Source organism: Equus asinus, chromosome 17 (assembly GCF_041296235.1).
Source record: "Equus asinus isolate D_3611 breed Donkey chromosome 17, EquAss-T2T_v2, whole genome shotgun sequence".
NCBI classification, from domain to species: Eukaryota; Metazoa; Chordata; class Mammalia; order Perissodactyla; family Equidae; genus Equus; species Equus asinus.
This window is the reverse complement of record NC_091806.1, coordinates 9,189,394-9,208,930: the sequence shown is the minus strand read 5'-3', so window position 1 is coordinate 9,208,930 and position 19,537 is coordinate 9,189,394. Positions and strand designations below refer to the sequence as shown.

The 19,537-nt window shown below is 40.9% G+C and overlaps 1 protein-coding gene across 1 annotated transcript in view; it reads right to left on the bottom strand.

Moving 5' to 3' along the window:
* The window catches only part of HSD17B12 (hydroxysteroid 17-beta dehydrogenase 12), a 154,697-nt gene that overhangs the window by 26,576 nt on the left and 108,584 nt on the right, over window positions 1-19,537 (bottom strand). The window contains exons 5-7 of the mRNA XM_014861237.2: window positions 18,092-18,156; window positions 17,219-17,263; window positions 1,424-1,458 (exon numbers count right to left, since the gene is read on the bottom strand). Coding sequence (XP_014716723.1) covers window positions 1,424-1,458; window positions 17,219-17,263; window positions 18,092-18,156 — 145 coding nt within the window. The remainder of the gene's footprint in view (window positions 1-1,423; window positions 1,459-17,218; window positions 17,264-18,091; window positions 18,157-19,537) is intronic.

The window sequence follows — 19,537 nt, the reverse complement described above, 5'->3', positions numbered from 1 at the left end:
ACCAACACACTTAAAAATTCCTTTTACAATACCTCTGTGGTTTATAAGCACTTCTTTTCTAATGGATAGATTTACTATCCTCAGTTAATAACCTGTCACTTGCAGATGTCAAAACCAAGATGAAGCTGATGGCCCAAATTTCATCCCTCCTGGGTATCCACCCCGTCTGCCCCAATGCTCTGCAATCTTCTAGGATTGTGGTCCGGTTTGACCACTGTCTGTCACTTCCATATCTGACCATCAGGGGCACACTGCCACTGCCAACCCACAAAAAGCAGTTTAAAGGTTTTAAAGGGGAATTTTACTAAAGGAATTAAAATAGACAAAACTACATGTAAAATGGAATTACAAACAAGGAGCCTTGCTAAGAAGCAGTTTCACAACCAGCGTCTGTAGACGCCAAACAAAATGGATTCTGAATCTCAGTTTCCTCATCTGTAAAATGGTGGGATGCCATCAAGGTTAAATGAGTTAACACATTATCAAGTTCTCACTCCAACACCTGGCCCATGATATGTACTCAGTGAACATTAGCTGAAAACCCTGCAAGAAGTTGGTCAGAGAGCTTTCTTCCCAGAAGCAGGATGCTCAGGTCAGCCCTTTCCAAAGCTGTCTGTCACCCCTTTGGATCCTGTCCAAACTCAAAGCTATTCTGCAGAGGAAGAATGACTGTGAAGCCTAAATTGAGCAAATGATCAAGCTGGCTCCAGAAGCAAGCCCAGCTCTTTTCAACAGGTTTTCTGTGAAGGCTAGCCACTGCTCAGGCTTCTCCAAGGGAGGAACAGAGCTTAACTGCAATGTTACACTTCATGCCGATGCAAATGTAAGAACGCTATAACACATTTCTCAATGAAGATGAAGACAGGGCGTGTATCCTAGAGAAACCCAATTCAAACTGGAACACAGAAAACTGTGGTTAGTGGACGTAGCCTTTTCCTCCAAGGATGGGTGTGACATCTTATAATCACTTTACAACATGCCTAAGTTCCTTACACATCCATTTACCCAGGAAGAACTGAAAAATCAGAAGGTGGGGTCTTGGTTCATGAGACTCCACGGACTTTGGCTCTGGGAGCTACAGCTTTAAGATGGTATTCCCGGGAAAACCCCAGGAACTCTATCCACCCCCTCAGAGTAGCAGGCAATTGAGTTAGTGCTGGTGACTCAAGCAGACTTTTTAATCCTGATCTAAAGGAACCACCACAACCCTGGAGAGGTAAATAAAAAGAGAATCGAGTGGAAAAGGCCTCCACCAGCGGCTGACTCATGCTCCGCCGTGTGACTCGCCCGCACATTACTCTGCTGCTAAGACGTGGAGGGCAGGTTCATTAGTCACTGCAGTGAATTCTTCAAAGAAAGGATTCTCCCTATAAATAATCATGAGCTCTGTCTCCCCAGTGTTGTGTGTGAGCTTGTGACTCACCTTTCCACCATGCCAGGCAGCACCAGTCGTGTCATCTGCAAGAGAGAAAAACAAAACATTCGTGATGGCTGAGGATGCAGGCAACAGACAAAGAGTGGAGAGAAGCCACCCACACAAAAGGGAAGGGGATCACGAAGCCACTCGCCACTTCCACAGGCAGCGGGTTACCGTGTGTACTCCATATGCTTTGGCTGTGTTAAGAGTGCTAAGAAGGAATCAGAGGAAATTACTGCAGATAACATTGGGAAGGCTTTCAGTGAACTTGGCTGAAATTAGTCTTGGCTGGAATGTAATATTGGCACAGAGATCTTCAAATAATTAAGGATTTACAGTGACATCTACTCCCAAAATGCATTCTCAGTAATGGACATATGTTATCACAGGAAATATCCTGCCTGCCAAGATTACTGAAGCTTTCTAATCTCAAGAGCTTAAACGGTCTTTTGCTATCAAAAAAGCCTTTAGAGGGGCCAGCCTGGTGGCATAGTGGTTAAGTTCACATGCTCCACTTCAGCAGCCTGGGGTTCGCAGGTTCAGATCCCAGGCGTGGACCTAGCACTGCTTATTAAGCCACGCTGTGGTGGCATCCCACACAAAATAGAGGAAGATAGGCACAGATGTTAGCTCAGTGACAATCTTCCTCAAGCAAAAAGAGGAAGACTGGCAACAGATGTTAGCTCAGGGCCAATCTTCCTCACCAAAACAAAAAGCTTTTTGAAGAATGCCATAAAGTGACCTGTTGGCAAAGATTAATTGTATCTTCACATTCATTTCTTGTTGGCCTAGCTAGTTGTGAGTAAATCTCATCCTTAAAGAAAGTTAAGGTTATCTGTGATCTCCAGTAACCAACAATGAAAAAACACCACCTGCATTTTTAAAGGACTTCATAATTGTTGACGAAATACATATAAGATAACAAGAGGCTACTTACTTCTAAACTCTGCTTCAGATATTAGTAACTAAGAAAAGCTAAGATGTCCACTGGCTTAGTCAAGACCACAACAATAGTTAAGTATTAAGGTTGGAACATGAATTCTTGACTCCTAGATATCACTAATTTTCTAAGAAACAAACGCTGTTTTGTCACAGAAAAGTTTGCATGCACGGCAATAAACCTTTTACCTTGAACACTACTGTCTTAATTAAAATAGCATTCTGATGAGAAGAGAATTTTTTTCCTAGAAATATTCTGAAGAAAGAAAGCGCCTCCAGACTTCACCAAGGTAAACCTCTATGCAGCACTCCCAACCCAGATGTCAACCCCAGAGCTGCTGCATAGACTCTTCTGGTAAAAACACAAGTTCAAACCGACACTGCGCCATGGAAGATAGACTGACACACTGCCAACTTCGGAACAGACAAAGAAGTATCCTCAAAGCCAAGGGCAATCATTTCAACAGAACTGTCTGGATTGGGCTGAATCGTCTGGCGCAGATAAAAAAGAAACCAAAAGAAAGAGTTTGCCCTAAAGCACCCCACATCTCCCTCCCTGGTCTACACTGTTCAGATTAAACTCATCTTCACAGAATGATGGGGCAGAGTTTGCCAATTGTCCTCTAACAATTCATTCTTTCCTTAATATGTAACAACTGAATTTTTTTTTTTAAAACTGCTTTATTGAAGAACAATTTACATATCGTAAAATTGATCCATTTTAAGTGTTTAATTCAGTGGTTTTAGTAAATTTACAGAGTTGTGCTACCATCACTATAATCCAATTTTAGAACAATTCCATTACCTCAAGAAGATTGCCAGCTGAGGTATTTTTATTTTTATTTATTTATTTATTTTTTGAGGAAGATTAGCCCTGAGCTAACATCTGCTGCCAATCCTCCTCTTTTTGCTGAGGAAGAGTGGCCCTGAGCTCACATCCGTGCCCATCTTCCTCCACTTTATATGTGGGATGCCTACCACAGCTGAATTTTCAGCTGGATGTACGGCCTGTTTCCCACCCTCACTGCCCCCCATAAAAACTGTATGTTCTATATCCTTTCTCACAGTGCATGTGGCCCTGTGACTACATTCTAGTAATATGTGCAACTTCTTGGTCATGACCTTACAATAGAAGAAAACACTTGTCCTGCTCCTCGCTTATATTGATGGCTGGGATGTGGATGTGATGGAAGGAGCTAAAACAGACATCTTAGACCCCAAGAGGAAAGCCACATGTAATGGTGGCAGAGCAATGAGATAAAAAGAGCAGATCCCTGATGATCGTGGAGCTACTCTGCCAAACCTTGATTACCCACTCAGCTTTTTATCTGGGAGGGAAATAAATCTCTCTTTTGTTTAAACCACTACTAGATCTCTGTTAGAGCAGCCAAGCCAACATTCTAAATAATATAATTGACCACTTATGTTGCTAAAGAGAAACAAATATTAATATTTTAAGAAACAAGAAACAAAAAAGAAACAATCCCCAAAGCAAACACAATCAGAAATTATGCTGACAGCCCAAATGGCCTCAATATTGTAGAGTTTTTAAAACACGGCCCTATTTCTTCTCCTTTCTAGGTCTGCTTGACCCCATTCAGACTGCGCCCGCTGGGCCTCAGACCAAACTATACGGAACCAAGTCAAAGAAGAAGCTGGTTTCAGAGTTTATCCTTTCAACACAATCACCTCTTGTCTTCTCAGATTGAAAACAATTCTTCAAATTTGCTTACACGTTTCCTAAGGTTTGTCTTTTTATAGGAGCACGTAGTAAGCAATTGCTCAGTACAGACTATTGAATGGTTAAGGCAAGTGTGGTTCGTAGTCAGGCCAAAATTCTCATTCCACCTACTAGTGGTATGACCTCAAGTTATTAGTTCCTTATTCTCCTCTGCGTTATGTGTTAAATGAAGAAGGTATCCATGTTACAGGTTATTATATTCTGAATCTCAAATGAGGTACGTATATAATGGGCTTGGCATAGACACATCACAGGGTAAGCCTCCAAGGAGAAATTAGTGTCCCTTACTGTCAGCATGCACTATTCTGTTAGGATGCAGCAACACGACCTAGGCCTTCTTTAAGTATGTTGTGCCCTACATACTTTAGAGCCATAAACAATGACAAATTTTGAGGTCATCCACTTTAACTCACCACACAGAAGTTTCTGGACAGTTCCATCAATATTTAAAAATACCTCAGGGGCCGGCCCAGTGGCACAGCAGCTAAGTGTGCATGTTCCACTTCGGCGGCCCAGGCTGCGCCAGTTCATATCCCGGGTGCGGACATGGCACCACTTGGCAAGCCATGCTGTGGTAGGCGTCCCACATATAAAGTGGAGGAAGATGGGCATGGATGTGAGCTCAGGGCCACTCTTCCTCAGCAAAAAGAGGAGGATTGGCAGCAGATGTTAGCTCAGGGCTAATCTTCCTCAAAAAATAAATAAATAAATAAAAATACCTCAGCTGGCAATCTTCTTGAGGTAATGGAATTGTTCTAAAATTGGATTATAGTGATGGTAGCACAACTCTGTAAATTTACTAAAACCACTGAATTGAACACTTAAAATGGATCAATTTTATGATATGTAAATTGTTCTTCAATAAAGCAGTTTTTTAAAAAAAAAATCTCAAACTGGCATGGCAAAATACATTTGATGTTACTTTACCAAATCCAGGAGACAAAAGAGCTCTTAAAATGCTCTACGCATATCAACCTATGGCCTGAAGCAACAGGAAGTAATAAAGAGGCATTCTTCTGTTCAGCCAAGGCCATGTTAGGTCCTCAGACTCGGGCTGGGTGGTGGGAGCTCACTATCTAGCAAGAGAACAGATATTTACAGAAATAAATCATTACAAGACAATGTCATGAGTGGTATAAGAAAGGTAAGGACGGAGGGCACCGATGCTTGGGAGAAGACTAGCTATGTCTGGGGAATCAGGTAGAGCTTCACAGATCATATTTCAGCCAAGGTCTAAAAGAATAAATTGGAGTTCACTAGGCAGAAAAAAATTCTAGTAGAATGCAAAAAGGCAAACAGCTGCAAGAAACTACAATGAATGCATTGGAGAATCGAGGCAATCATAAAAACCTTTTGTTGAATGGACGAAGCATATAAAGAAGTAAAAAGCATGCGCATCCTGTTACATATGTCACACAATTTGCCTATCATACTACACATCATGGACAGCTTCCCAGGCTGGTACAAACAGATGGACATCAGGCACGTATTTTATTGTAAGGATAGATTATATGCATTCTTGGCATTATTTAGCACATTTCACCAGGGGACCATAACGCTAATGTATCATAAAGAGGTCTCCAACCATTTTGTGAAGAGAAGCTATTGGTCAGCTTCCCAAAGCCCTGAGACCACCAGAAACAGAATACGGAAGGAGAAGGCTGATGATAAAATGTTGACTCAGGGGTAGGGGGCCGTGTGTGTGCACGTGCACACATTTGTAATAAGGAAAGGAGACTTGTTCGCTACACAGTCACTGACCGTTTAGCTGTCCGACACAAAAGAAGAGAAGGAAAGGGATTTGTAGGCAGCGATCAACCTGGAGAACTGTTAGGAAAGTCTACAAGATCTGCTGATGGATTCTGTTCTTCTGACCAGAATCTCAGTACCATATGAACATACAAGTGGTTGTACAGAGTTTTAAAGTTCAATTCAGATTTTTTTCCAAGATGTAAACTTACATACTTAAGTACAGTCCATAAGAAACATCACTTTCAGCACTAAGGACACTAAGGAACTATAAATGCATACGTTGGGAGCTATTTTTTCCCTTACACTGTGTGTGTGTTAAATGTTAAGTGTCTCCTTTCTGAATGGCAAAAATTATCCAGAAAATGATCAGAGACAAAATAAAGCTCCATGAAATACAATCTTACTTACAAAATTACATCGACGGCATGCTAAACATTAAATATTTTCTTGATGGTCTGCAATGTATAGACATGTTCAAAAGATATTCTTTTTCCTCCAATTTTATTGAGATATAATTAACATATACCCTTGTATTAGTTTAAGGTGTACAACATAGTGATCTGATAGACGTGTAAATTGCAAAATGATTACCACAGTAAGTTTAGAGAACATCAAAATTATGGAACGTTTCACAAAGTTCTGTCATGACATATGTAACATACGTCATGAGTGGTATAAGAAAGGTAAGGACCCCTTGTGCAGGGGTCAGGATCATCCCTGTATCATTCCAATTTAATATATGTGCTGCTGAAGCAAGTACCAACATAGATTCTTAAGTTAAACTTCAAGTTTTAATAAGTTAACACAAAGGAAGAAGCAGTGTTTTCAATGCCTGGCTATTCAAGGGCCGGAAATCCCTCCTGGATGCTCAGTGACCAAATGTCCCATTAGCCAAGACACAGCCCTCGCGTGAAAACGTGAAACTCTTCCACACTGCTCATTGGGTTCTCTCTTTGAATCCTGACGCTCAATTACTCCTCCTTGCCATCAAGTGGAACATCTTTTTTGTTCTGTCAAATAACAAGGACACTGAAAGACCTGAGCAAACTTCACCTGAACTCTGGATGCTTTATAACCTGATCAATGCCCTCATCGATACTTAGATTATCTTTCCTTCTAATCAGATTCCAGGTCACAATAAATTCAATTTCAAGCCTGCTTCATTTGGGCACGTGGATACTAATAATTCTTAACGTTCTATGTGTAACAGACAGGCTCCACTATGTTCACATCCAATTAAATTCTCTTTAACATCAAGTTTTACATAGATATTTTAACTATGCTATTAGTAGTCTCATTTCACTTTATATGCATCAGTTGGTATCTTGATATCTGGTTATTTGTATCATACACCAAGCATTCCTGTGAAATCTCACTATATAAACTCCATTTCACAGCTCAGGAGCTGGAGTTAACCGGAGTTAACTCAATATGCTAATTTTAGGCCATCTGCAGGTGCTAATTGCTGTACCGGGAAATTTTTTTGGTCCTTTTAAGATATTGCTAAAATAAGGTTATCCTAACTTGTAACTTCAGTGGTTAAGAATATTAGAAAAGTGGGAGTAAACATGATTTCTACACTTGTTTTCTTCTGTGTCAGGGTTGTTTCCAAAAGTATATAGCAAACAATTTAAATTTAATTCTTTCCTAAAAAGTGATCAAAGTTGCAATCGTACCTCCACAACGAGGAGCGCTTCAAATCCTTGCAGAAAAAAAACATATCCTATTTAGATAGCTAAATTTTTTAGTGACAGTTTCATCAAGCCTTGCCAGAAAAAAGTCCTAAAAGCCTAAAATCAATAGGGGAAAGGTCAATCTATGTTATATCACACCTAGATATTGCCTCATCTTGTATGCCAGCTGGCCACACACCATACAAATGTACTAAGATGAATGGAAGTCTTTACCAACGACAGCTCAATTCAGAATTCCTTCTGGGGACACCATGGATTCAATTTCAAGAGTGAAATATTTAGCGGTATTTATTGCCACAGCTAGGTATATTCTGGCTGGGAAATAAATAAGAGGCTCATTTAGCTAATACAAAATCAAAATCAGTACTATTAGATCATTTAGTTGAAATACATAATTTAAAAAATGCATTGGCTGGTCTAGAAAATTCTTGAAAAAGATATATTAAAATGTAATCATCTGTGGCTGGGATGATAAATGATTTATTTTCCTCTTAGTATTCTTAAATATTTATCATATTTTTGGCAACAATCTTGCATTGCTTTTGTAAGTAGAAAAGCCCCACAAGAAATCTTATTTCTAAAAGAAATTAACATGAATAATTTTTTTTTTTCACTTCTTTGGCATCAGTAATCAAGATTTTGTAGAAGGAAATTTATTTTATACTCAAAGCCAATCTAGGCTTCCCCACTCTTTAGTATGAAAACTGAGAACACAAGCAAATTACGCAAATTATTTTACAAAGAAGTAATTTACTTTTACAAGCAAATTATTTTTGTTTCACGGAAGCTCTGGCATTTGGTCATTTTTTGGAGAGAACAGTACAAAGAAAAGACTACTGCCTGATGCTAGAAAAGCCAACCAAAAACCCCAGTGAAAGGATTAATTTCAAGGTATCCTAGTAAAATGAGGAAACAAATACTGTCACCTGTATCGCCATTATATATAAGTAGGAAATAAAGTGTAACAACTAGCCCTAGAATCTGGGCAAAGCCCCAAGAATCCAGGCTACTCAGACAAACAGTGAGCACACCATGAATAGCTACTCTGTCCATTTCTGCCCTGTGTCTGCCCCAAAGCATGGAGTAAACACAAGCTGAATTCAAGCAACTGAAAAAGAAACCCACACAAGTTAGAAGGAAATAGATGCAAATGCCTTAAACAGGTTTCCAAGTGGAATCATTAACAATACTTTTGAAAATCACACTATAGCAGTGAAAACAATTACATAAAGTAACAGCGATGTTACACAATGCCCGTTTTGGAGAAATTCGACGGTAACTCCATTGGAAGTCATACTAGAATGACACAGCACGTGTTTCTTTGGCAAACTGTATAACTTGAGCCCTGTGGTACCCAGAATACAACCTAATTAGAAATTCTTAGAATCTCACTGTATGGCTAACAGAATATTTACTGCGCGGGGGGTGAAAAGCTTAATTAGATAAAGATTTTAGAGTGCTTTGAGATCTCTGAAGGTCATTTCATTTTCCTCTTTATTAATGTTTAAGTCTTTGTGGAAGTTAAGAGCCTTCCTTGCATTTCCCATCACCCCCCTACCCCAAATGACTCAACCTGAAATTCAACCCCACCTCATAAAAAACGTTTTTCCTTTTGTAATAAATTCCGGTTTGATATATATTAAAATAATTTCACAAAAGAAAAAGAAAAGAAATGTCCAGAACAGAGCGTTGCATGCCAATTAATAATAAAGCCATAATTTACAAACTCTAAGAAATAATGCATACACCATCACAGTTTTTCCAAAATCAGCAGACTATAATATGCTAAGAGTTTCCATTACTTAAATTTTCCCAAAATAAGCTGACTTCCCCAAAAATGACAGATTTGAGGAGAAAATAATCCCTAAAGTTCTCAAAGAGATTTGTACATTTTCACCCAGATACAAGTCATTTCCCCTACAAAACTAGCTTTACTTTGAGCTGGAAACAACTTTAGACCCAATCTACAACTACTCCTTTGCTGTTTTTTTTTTCTTTTGCTTGAGGAAGATTGGCCCTGAGCTAACACCTGTGCCAATTTTCCTCTATTTTGTATGTGGGATGCCACCACAGCATGGCATGACAACTGGCATGTAGGTCCACGCCTGGGATCCAAACCTGTGAACCCCAGGCTGCCAAAGCAGGGCACGTGAACTTAACCACGACACCACCTGGCTGGCTCCCTCCGGCCCCCTCCCTCATTTTTTAAAGATGAAAACTACGGAAAGAGGGGTTGTCATGCAGTTTGGCAAAGGCATAATTTTGTAGTTATGCCTGAAGTGGCCCATTACTGTGAGACCCTAAGTGCTAAATATACCCAATAATCTGGAAGTTTTTAGGAACATAATAACTGCTTTCAAATGGATTGAAAGACTATATATTAACTTGGCATGTCTTCATCTGGAAAAGCCCCAGGTGGGGGTCAGTGGTAAGGGTCATACCCTCCTTCCTATAATTTATTAACTTCCTAATGCTGTTAACTTGAATTCTTGGGGCAGGGTGGGGTGGGGGGGATAAATTCTTAGCATAACCCCTAAATTAAATACAATCAGGCTGCTGAACAGAGATGCTCCTCATGGATTTCCAGATTAACAGAGGGCTCCCCCTGCTGGTACTGCATCACACACTAGAGGCAATTCCTTGTAAGAAAAAGGAGACAAATACTTCTCCCATGCTTTTCAGCCATCCAAACATTTACTATCCACCCCACAAGCAGGGCATAGAATTACGCACTTCCGGCTTAGTGACATACAGTGAATACACAGTGGTATCAGAAGGAAAAACTTAGTGTTTCAAAGGCATGCAAAGGGCCTCATCCTCCAAGAGCTTTGATTTCAGATCACAATAGAGACAGAAGAGACTGATTTAGTCAGTCATTCTAATCCTGCAACCCCACCAAGAAGTTATTCAGTTTGAGTAGATTGAACACTTGGAGTTACCTGAACAGGGGTAACTCAAATGCCTAAAAGAGCCAGGTAGTAACACACAAGTGCAGTAAGTCAGACAACAGGGACCGGTGGGGACTGCGGGAATCTGGAGTGCAGGCCGAAGTACTCAGCATACTCAGCGGCTCTTCACTCTGATCGCTTGTTGCCATGCAGTAGTTCAGGTCTGTGTTACCCAAGTTTCAGATTTTTCCTAAGAGAAGCTGGAAATTTGGGTGTGAAGTGTCCCAATTTTGAAAACACTGCTTGAGCCAAGAAATATGTGGGCAGGGCAATCCAGCCCACGGACTACTGGTTTGCAGCCTCTGACCTAGAATCACGAAGGGAACTCTCCTTCTGCCCACTCCACTTGTGGTACATCCAAAGATTAAAAAGGGCTCACAATTTACTTCCACGTAGGTATCAACAACTTAGCCATTTCCAGCCTTCTAGGACCTAACAAAGTAAGGGCGATCCTTATTCCCAAAGAATGAGAGTTTTTAGTTTTTTAATTCATATACGTATTTACTCAAAAAGCATTTGTTGTATACCCGCCATAGGTGAGGTCGGGGTTAGGAGATGGCAGGGAACAAAAGGACATGGCACCAGCCCTCGCAGGGCTTACAATCTGTAGAGACACACTAAACAAAGAAGGAAAAGCCAACTGAAGGCAAGACACACAGTGTGTGATGAAACCGCGTGGATGAGACCTAGTCTAGTCTGGAAGGTTCCCCATCCCACCCCCGCCCCCAAGTATATCACACTTAGTTGAGAACTGAAGGATGAGGAGAATTGTAAAGTGGGGGACAACGGAGGCTTCCACAGAGAGGGAAGAGCCTGAGGGAACATGAGATTCAAGAGACTAAACGAAGGTGCCTTGCCCCGAACACAGAGTTGGAGGGAGAGACCGAGGCGGAAGTGGAGAGGTGGCAGGGGCCAAATCAGGGAGGTCCTTCCCCATCGGTCACATGAAAGGTTCTGGACGTGAGGGAAAGGAGAAGTCACTGAAGGATTTAACAGGGGTGTGACATGATCTGATGAAAATAACACTTTGGCCATACGGAGACCGGACTGGAAGAAGATAAATTGGATGAAAATGGCTGGTTCGGCTGGTCGAGCAGTTCCCACTGAGAAATTTAGGGGCTTGGAACCTGGAAGGCATCACTAGGAATGAAAAGAAGTGAGTTGGTTTGCAAATTACTTGGGAGATAGAACTGGCCTCGATTAGGACGTGTGTGCATTTGCGTGTGTGTGTGTGCGCGTGTGTGGGTGTGATGTCATGCTTCCCTTCTCCACACTAAACACGCCTAATTCTTTCAACCACTCCTAATAAGACAGGGTTTCGAGTCACCACTTTGCTTGAATATCTGATGAAGGAAGAACTAAATGATGATGCCCTGCTTAAGACTCCTCCTCCCCACCCCCAAATAAAGCAAACAAAACTCAGTGGTACTTCACTCTAAGTGGAGGTTGTTAATAAAGTTTACCTTGGGCCCCACCCCCACCCACTTCCTTCTCTGCTCTACGAGAGGTAATAAAGAGGTTGGAACATCCCCTCCATTTGTCAGAAGGGCAGCCTGAAAATTTCCTAAGGGATTCAGATGTAGGCTCCCTACTGTCCACCTTATTCACCAAGCCTAGCAGCTTCCGGGGTGTCTCATCACAAGAATGGGTCTCCCACCTGTAGGTAGGGGCTGCGGGCAGTTCAGGTAATACTGCTCGGGCAGCGTTCATCGGGAAACAGTTCGAGCCTATGGTGTCTTGAGGTCCTAAAACTGTCATTCAAGTAATCGAGCCCAGACCAGAGAAGGAAGGCAACTCCAAATCTGGCAGACGTTAAAACAGTGATGTCAAATCAGAAACGAACAACACGAGATCTGTTGTAGAATTTGTCTTGACTGTTGTCGAGCTCAGTGAACGACCTGTTTGAAACCAGATTTGTATTTACCTGTCTCTGGAGTCGTGGCCCTTCCACCATTTTCCATGATTTCTCTAATACTAACCAGTAGCAGAATAACAATATCATCTGCAAACTCTCGGTGTTCTGAGATGGAAACCCCTCCAGGCAGAAACTGGAACTATTTTAGAAGAGTGGGGCTCAGTATCTGGAGGTTTAATTATCTCTAAACTCCACCATTTCTGGTCTGAAGACCATCATTCTTGAGGAGAAATCAGCGTTACCTTAGATTTTAGTCACAGAGCATTTGAAATCACAAGAAAAAAGCCCTGGCTAGTAGGACCTCACTTCCAGTTTAAGGCCAATCTACCCGCCATATTGCTCACCTGAATAGAATTTCCACACCACTGCTCTTCCCACCTTGGCACTTACCTGCTCTGCAGGGAACAAGACAAAGACCAAGACCAAGACCAAATTCAGTCCTGAAGGATTTGAGAGCAAAACTATGAAGCATGCAATAAAACTTCTAAACACCCTTGGGTTACCTCAACTAACAGTATTAAGCCTGGTAACGGGAAAGCCCCATTAAGCAACTCACTGAAAGGGCATAAAGGAATAAACCTAAATTATTAGATAAGGTGAAAAGTGAAATAATCAGATGGAACTGGAGAGATAATAGCCGGGGAGACTGGATTCCGTGATTAAACGTCTGGGGTCTATAGTCACGACCATTCTGGTTAATATTTCTTCCCCAATATTCTTCTGGACTTCTCACCGCTACTGTATCTGGTGATGGCACAATTCTTTTGGTCAGGATATTTCACTTTATTATTCCTCTATTGGAACGTGGGACTTAGGGGATTTCTATAATCATCTGACCTACTGATACAGGACAGGAGCACACAGACCCAGCAATCATTCTGGACCTGAAGGAATGTAGAGCCAAGCCATTCAGTGCTCGTGGTGTAGCACAGGACTCAGAACAAGATGCTGGAGCCCTACTCAGCAAATGTCTCCAAATTAGGGCACAAGCCCAGGGTCACCAAGGCAAGCTGATTTCTCCAGTCCGTCCTGGCACACTTCTCAGTCAGTTATCCCCCATCACGTGGTTTGGTGAGGAGATAAAACTTAGACCAACACTGATGGTGAGAAGAGGTTGTCCTCCTTCTAACATAAGCCTTTTTCGATACATTTCTGGTGGCATTAGGCTGCAGACATCCATGCCCTAGTTTCCCTGTGTCCAGCCACCATAAAACCTGGTAAGAGTCTAGAGCCAGACCAAGCTTCATCTTCTTTTAAGTTACCCCAGGGCTCCAAACAGCCATTGCTACTGAAAATGTAGCCCTGGCCCTGGCAACATAACACAGTCCACTAAAGGACAATAGGCACAACTCATCAAAATGCGCCATAGGGCACGTCACAGCAGCACGAAAGAACACTAACCCAGGTGCGTCATGCACAAAACTTCACCAAGGTGAATGCCCTTTTCTCAGTATAAACAACATAAACGCATATTCGACAAAATACATATTGCCACGTCGCTCTGCCACTAGAACGGCCTTTCTGAAATGTACATCAGATCACACACCTCACTTCTGCTCGAAGGCTTTCTATGGCTCTCCATCCTCTTGAGCACAGCACTTCAGTTCCTGCACAATCATGCCCTAACTTCTCCGGCCTTCTGGCTCGCCCCTACACACCACTCGCCTCCTGCTGCTGGAGTCAAACCATTTTCATACCTGAATGGTCACTAGTCAACTGCGCCACGGAGAAGATAATACCCTGATCCTGCCCACAGCACAACAAAGACAAACTGGCCGTCCTCCAGATGTTATTAATTCCACAATGCATAAATCAAGAGTTTTGAATTGTTTTTCCACTAAAAGGGCATATCACAAAAGTAGAGGAAAATTCATCTTCACACGAAGGATAAATTAAAGGATGATTATTTAGCTTAAGTGTTTTAAAAAGCAAACTCCCTTGGTGCTTTGTAAATGGGATTTGACTTGAAAAAAAGATTTCCATACGAAAATTTTAAGCATATAATCAGTTCCTCTGCTGGTGACATTTCCTAACAATATGGTTCACGATATGATATAGGATATGATACGTTTAGTAAGTTAGCATTTGTCTCCACTAACTCATTTCATGGGAACAAGTACATATGCCCCCGTGAAAAAGGAAAGTGGAAGAGGAAGACTGAAGAGGTGGGGGAAGCAATTTATAATTTGTCAAGATATTAGGACTGGTGCCTCATTATTATTTCAGCATTATTTGAAAAACACTGGAAGGCACTCTACAGTGCTGTTGGACTTGTGCTGCTGTATCCTTGTTTGCCCCCTGCGCTCCTCATCTGGAGGCAGGGACGCGAGGTGAATACACCAGCACACGGCGATCCGTGTGCTCAGAGGCTGCTCGAAGGATGCGGTGTGCGACGTGCAGCACAGCAAGCTGACTGGTTTGCACAGATCAAGGTCAAGACCTTGGCCTTCACCATTAGTATCCTGTAGACCGCCACCCAAAAAGCCATGTTTGGGGAGACAGAAGAGGCTAGAGATTTCTACTCTGAGGGTATCCAAACACGTAAGTGCTGACAAGCAGGAGGTCACAGGAGAAGATACTAATGTACGTAGAGTAAAAACCTTACAGAGTTTATCTGACAGAGGAGTTCAAATTATCAGGAGACGAATTTGTAGGTAGAATTAACAATTCTATAAAATAACATTTAAACACTTGAACATGTTTTTCATCATTCACTCACTACAATATATTATGAAACAAGTATATACTTTTAACACTCATTATTTTTAAGCATTTGGGCAAATGTACTCGAAAAGATTATCAAAACAACAGTATACGTCAGTGATTTCAAAAGACAAAACTACAAAATACATAAATTAGAGACTAGAAGGAGACTAATTTTGATCAAAAAACTTTGCTTGTGGGGCCGGCCCCACGGCCGAGTGGTTAAGTTCGCGCACTCTGCTCTAGCAGCCAAGGGTTTCGCCGGTTCGAATCCTGGGCACGGACATGGCACTGCTCAACAAGCCATGCTGAGGCGGCATCCCACATGCCACAACTAGAAGGACCCACAGCTAAAAATACACAACTATGTACCAGGGGGCTTCGGGAGGGAAAAAAAAAACTCTGCTTGCTAAAAAGTAAAGTCATAGTTGCACATATTTACTAAAAACTTTACCAGCTCTGAGTTTAACAAAATAATAGCAACCTTTTCTAGAGGCCTTACTGTGATCGGGCACTAGTCTAAGAGGGTTGCACACATTGCCTCATTTAATTCCCAGTACAATTCTGTGAGGTAAAGAGAACTAGCATCTTCAATTTACAGATGAAAAGCTGAAGCAGAGAAGGAAAGTAATTTGCTCAAGGTCATCTAACTAGTAAATGGTGGAGTTATTTGATCAACTTGAAACCTCATACAGATTATTGAAGAATGATTACATTTATATAGTATGCCAAGGGGAATACCTTTGAAACTATATAGATATATTCATATTAACCACGTTTTAAAAGCAACAATTTTGTGTGTGTGGGTCTTGGTCCAAATCTACTCACAGATCCACTTTTTACTAGTTTGCCTCACTTAAACTGAATCTTACGTGAGAAAAAGCCTTGGATAACAACAACAATGGAAAAGACACAGTGATCACTTGTTTGACAAAATTATTTGTCATATTACAATATAATTCATTTGAGCTGCCCTTAAGTAGCAAGGTACTAACTGTTACGTGGCATGTATGCATCAACAGTGGAGCTCCATTTTGGAAGAGCTGGTTTAATCAGTCATATTGCTAAAATCATATAAAAACTGAATTAACCAAACACTTTAAAAGCAACATATATATCACACAGGAAGAGGCACAGCCACACATGGAGAGCTGGACAAGGCAGAACGTTTCAGTGTCCTTGCACTTGAAATCAACCAGGAAAGGGTTATGACTGCTCAGAACACGAAGATCCCAGGAGACTTTTTCTTTAAACATTTACAAGAGAGAAAAAGATCAAGACTAGGCAATTAAATTCTTATTTATATTTATCTGGTCAATTCTAATAGTTTTGAGATAAAGATTTTTTGGTTTCCTTAAACTAGTCCATAAGGGTGATCGAAAATGGATTTGACTTTTCCATCAGTATGTTCACATTTAAATTAAGGATGTGATGTTGCCCGTGGAAATTCTGCCTCAGGCAACATTTTCTGCTTGGTCAGGTGTGTATAACCGAGGTATGGTATCTTATTGCAGTTACTGTTAAAACATAAGCAGAAATGGTGCTCTAATGCCGATATCTGCTCACTATTCTTCCTTTAGCATACATCAGCAGTGGTGTCTTTTGTCAGCATATACAAGTGACATGGCTATAACGCATGCCTAGCAATTAGAAAGCAGAGTAGTTTTTAGGTAAAATAATCACTCTCGTTACTTTATGGTCCCATGCTCCCCATACAATACTTTACCACAACATTTTGAGTCAAATCTTACATGTATCACAGGGGATACAAAAAGAAACAATTTATCAGTGATGAATCACAGGTAGGTGAAAACTTTGTAAAAATCAATCTTCAGTCTAAATTACGTCGTAGAGTCCCAGGGCCTACCATCCTGTTGGCATACAGGAGGCATTTAATAAATGTTCAGTTGTTAAAAACCAAAATCATACAGTCATCTGTTTGCTGTTCAGCTCTTTCTACTTCCGGAAGACATAAGGAAAGAGACTGCCTTCATCTGGAATACATACTTTATCAAAACAAGAGTTGACTGAGCGAATGAACTGATTATGTCAGTGTTTTACATAGAAAGAACCAAAAAAAGATGACACATTTATAAAGAAGCTGCTTACCTTACAAACAGAAAGAACATTAATATTTATCAGCTTCTTGATGGTCTGCAAAAAAAATATTGATAACTTTATATTGATTTGATCATGGAGGTAACCATATTAGCTACATATATAAGTGATCTAGAGACGCATTGAAAAGTTCCCCCAGATACACTAGAGAGCCTGGAAAATGATAGGAGTTGGGGTGGAGACGCAGATTTTATTTCACTCTCTACCAAAAGCAGCAATTCATGCTAACATGCAAAATCCCAGGTATAAGGGCAAGTAAAATCTGGAAGCAAAAAGACACACTAAATCTAAAATAAATACGCAATTGCCTCTCTGCTGATAGGGAAAGGAGAAATTGTTGAATCTAAGATTTTCAACAACTTTTTAAAATTTACATATTCCTTCAGTGACATGCTTTTCTAGTTTTTATTAAAGAATCATGCCCGCATCAAGGATCTAACTTTCATTTTGTTAGAGCTGGTTTACCTGAATCAACGATATTGCTCTATATTAATGTATCTGTGATTTTTCAATTGATATTTAGAATCCTGACACTTAAAACAGAGCTGTTTTGATGGAACAAAAATAAGAGTAATAAAACTAGAGCTATTATTGAACCCGACACTGCACAAAGGAGGCTATCAATATTTTCTCATTCAATCCTTCTAACATCCCTGTCAAGTTGCCTATTTTATGGATGAGGGATCGGAGACTAAATATGGTTGGAATCAGCCCCAGGGTAACTCAGGCAGCAAACCCAAGAGCCAGGGTGTGCGCCTCGGGCCCTGGACTCCAGTGCTCACAGCCTGAACCCTCACACCATATTGCCTCACCTACCCTGCGTGCCTCTTTCCATTACCATAATATGTACAAAGAAAGACTCACATTGTCCAGGTCAGGAATGTCCAAAAAGTATTCAGGATACTCGTATGAGATGCCCACGTTGTTCACTGAAATAAGACAAGATCATTAGCTGGCTAACATATATATTTTATAGACTTATTGAAATAATGGGAATAAAGATATAAAGATTAAGATGATATATATAATGACATAACATACTGTTTATGGCTGGAGTGACATTTCCCACATCTTTTCTATCCAAATCTATCCGCATATGTGTGTTTAAATGTCTCCTCCGTTAAGCCTTTCCGTACCCACCACTCAACCCCTGACAAAAGGACTTTCTATTCGCCTCTCAATTTCCATAGCCCCTTGGAGTGTGTGTGTATTTCCCTCCGTAATACAGTTATTTGTAGATATTGTAGATTAATCCCTGTCTAGATCTTAAATTTTCACAGTGTGGTAGAAAGAGCGGAGCGTACTACGGTGTAGGACATGGGAAACGTGAGCTCCGCTCATAATTGCTTCAGAAAATGTGTGACTTGGGACATGTCACATATACCTCTAAAATGAGAGCTCATTTAATCATTTAACAAATATTTGCCATACACCTATGTGCAGGACGCGTGCTAGGAACTAGAAAATCCAGAAAGAAAAAGACAGTTTTCCGGCATCATAGAGCATACAATTGAGTAGGAAGAGAAAGGCACTATACAAAAGGTTTAAAAGATTATTTCATTACAAAGTCAGAGTGCCATGGGAGCAGGTTCCTGCAAGGTCTGACCTCGCCTGGGAAGTGAGGGAAGAGAGGGGGTCAGGCGAAGCGTCTCCAGTAAACCACCCATGGCTTCAGGACCATAAGCCCTGAAAGTAAAGGGCATGCGCCAGCCTCTCGTGAGTCCCTGCTCCTCAATAGCCAGCCTAAGGTTGGGGCTACGAGACAATCAAGAAGCTATGAATACGCCGATACATAATCAGGCACACGAGAATACGCACACATCCTACGCTTTCCCCAGCCCTGGAAAGACGAAGACAAACCCAGGAACATTTGCAGGAGTCAAAAAATAAACGAAATACCTTAGAACTTATTTTAACTAAATAAATAATGAAATGGATTATCTATCTCTATTTAACCATCACAACAACCCTATTAGGTAGTTCCTATTATCATCTCCCTTTTGTGTATTAGGAAACTATAAGTTCACAGCAGATAAATAATTTGTCCAAGGTCACAGAGCAACGTAAAGCCGGGACTCAGACTCAGGAACGTTGACTTCAGAGGCTTGGCCCTTCACAACTACGCTAAAGCTGTCACACGCCTTCATCCAGCAGTCAGTACAGAAGAAATATGAGGAATAATCAGATAATAAACAGAAATCTGATAGTAATGTTTAACGAAACTGTCAAGTATTAGAAAAGAAAGTTTTCAGTAGCAAAAGGATAATGAAATTATGATCTGTCTGCTAAAGCTTATAAGGAATTGTGTGA